This window comes from Vombatus ursinus, unplaced genomic scaffold (assembly GCF_900497805.2).
Source record: "Vombatus ursinus unplaced genomic scaffold, bare-nosed wombat genome assembly UNPS02014840.1, whole genome shotgun sequence".
Classification (NCBI taxonomy): Eukaryota; Metazoa; Chordata; class Mammalia; order Diprotodontia; family Vombatidae; genus Vombatus; species Vombatus ursinus.
Window position 1 is genome coordinate 562,745 of NW_020954618.1, and position 2,196 is coordinate 564,940.

The 2,196-nt window shown below is 42.9% G+C and overlaps 1 protein-coding gene across 1 annotated transcript in view; it reads left to right on the top strand.

Annotated features, from left to right (window-relative positions):
* PPP1R17 (protein phosphatase 1 regulatory subunit 17) overlaps nucleotides 1–633 on the top strand; it is a 7,543-nt gene extending 6,910 nt beyond the window's left edge. The window contains exon 3 of the mRNA XM_027840213.1: nucleotides 257–633. Coding sequence (XP_027696014.1) covers nucleotides 257–633 — 377 coding nt within the window. The remainder of the gene's footprint in view (nucleotides 1–256) is intronic.
* Nucleotides 634–2,196: the final 1,563 nt, after the last annotated feature.

Sequence of the window (2,196 nt, forward strand, 5' to 3'; positions counted from 1 at the left end):
AGAGACAGAGAGAGAATGTGTGTGTGTGAAAGAGAGACAGAGACAGAAAAGAATGTGTGTGTATGAGAGAGAAAGAAACAGACAGAAAGAGACAGAGAGAAAGTGTGTGTGTGTGTGTGTGTGTGTGTGTGTGTGTGTATCAAAGGTCTCCTTTGGGAGCTCATCAGGATTACTCTGAGTACGTCTCTGAGCTATTTTGTGTGATTGTACATAGGTGTCTGACCGTTTGTCCTTCTCTGCCCCCCGGCCCATGCAGGTGTTCTTTCTGAGCATTTAACAAAAAGATGCAACATCAACGAGAACCCATCGAAGGGCAAACTGAGTTCAGCTCTTCATAACAGTGACCTGGAACAGAAAAAGCCAAGGAGAAAGGACACACCTGCTCTACACATGCCACCTTTTGCAGCAGGTAAAAGAGCAGGGTCAGGGCATTTGAAAAGTGAAAAACAGCACCTAGTCAACAGCTGCACCATCTGGAGGGGACAGAGACCCCGCCTTCACCTGGGGCTGCAGGGGCAGAGGTCAGGGCTAACACCTACAGAGCCTTTCTACTCCTTGTTGATTTGTGATGGACAGCAACCTGGTCTTGACTTTCTCTCCGCTTTTACACGGGCTTTGGCCAAAGCTAACTAGGATCTTCTCGTGGTAGAGAAAGCTGGGCACTTGTAAAGCTGCTTATGAAAAAAATCCATATACCGATACACACATATGTCATGCAACACACATGTATACACACGTGTATACATGTAATGTATGTGTGTGTTCATGAGCAGCTTTACAAACTGCCCACCTTTCTATAATATGAGAAGCTAATATATATATGATATATGTATATATACACACACCTACATGCAAAAATATATGTTTATACTATATATACATGCATACATATATACTATTATTGTTGTTATTGTTTAGTCATTTTTCAGTTATGTCCAACTCGTTGTAACGCCATGTGGGGTTTTCTTGGCAATGATACTAGAGTGGTTTGCTATCTACTTCTCTAGCTTTCTTTACAGAGGAGAAACTGAGGCAGACAGGGTTAAGTTAATTTCCTAGTGTCACATAGCTAGTAAGTGTCTGAGGCCACATTTGAACTCAGGTCTTCCTGACTCCAGGCTCAATGATCTATCCACTGCAGTACTACCTAGCTGCCCTGTACATACCATTCCTATTACTACGAAGAGCAATGGAATAAATACAAAGCTTTGAGATTTGCCAGTGATTTACATATTATTTTTAGTTGACCTTTTTACACGTTATCTCACTATCTGCAAAGGACCCAGCACTGATCCTCCCAAGTTCCCATGGTTTATAGCTACACAGATTACCTGTCTACCAATAAATCTTTATTGATCCATGTACGGGGCACTGTGTCAGGATCTTCTGGGAAGGGGAAGGCAGGGGATCACAGACTCGTTTAGAGCAAGCCCTTTTTACAGGTGAAGTAACTGAGGTCCAGAGTCACACAGCTAGTGTCTGAGGCAGGATTGGAAACCCCATTTCTTGACTCCAAGTCCAGTGTCTATCCACTATGCCATGCTGCCTCTAGGGCAGTTAAGTGACTTGCTTAGGGTCACACAGCTAGAAGGTATCAGGGACAGGACTTGAACCCATATGTTCATGACCCCAAACCCAACACTCCTTCTACTCACCATGAAGTCTATTCTTGTCCTTCATCTTCATCTCTATGTTGTCACAACTTTGGATTCTGCCCCTAGTATGGCAGGCTCTGACCAGTGAACTTTTGCCTTACCTTGCCCCGAGCCAAGCACCCATAACACCAGCCTTCCCCACATCATGCTGTCATAAGAGGTGCATAACCCTTCCCACTTCCCATATCTTCCCTTAATGTGTTTTCTTCCCTCATTAGAATGCAAGCTCCTTGAGGGTAAAAACTGTCTTATTTACTTATATTTGTATTCCCAGCACTTAGCAGAATAACTAGCACATAATAAAGGTTCTCTACCCACTCTTCTCTTTGTGTCTCTCTCTCTTCTCTCTCTCTTCTTTCTCTGTCTTTGTCTCTCTTTTCTCTCTGAAATTCTCTTTCTTTGACTCTCTGTCCCTGTCTCACTCTCTATGTGTATGTGTGCATGTATCTATCTATATATTAAACCCAATGTTTTATTTAGAGATTCTATAGTGAGGATATTATAGGACTGAAGGCATCAGTACCTTGTAATACAGGCAGGA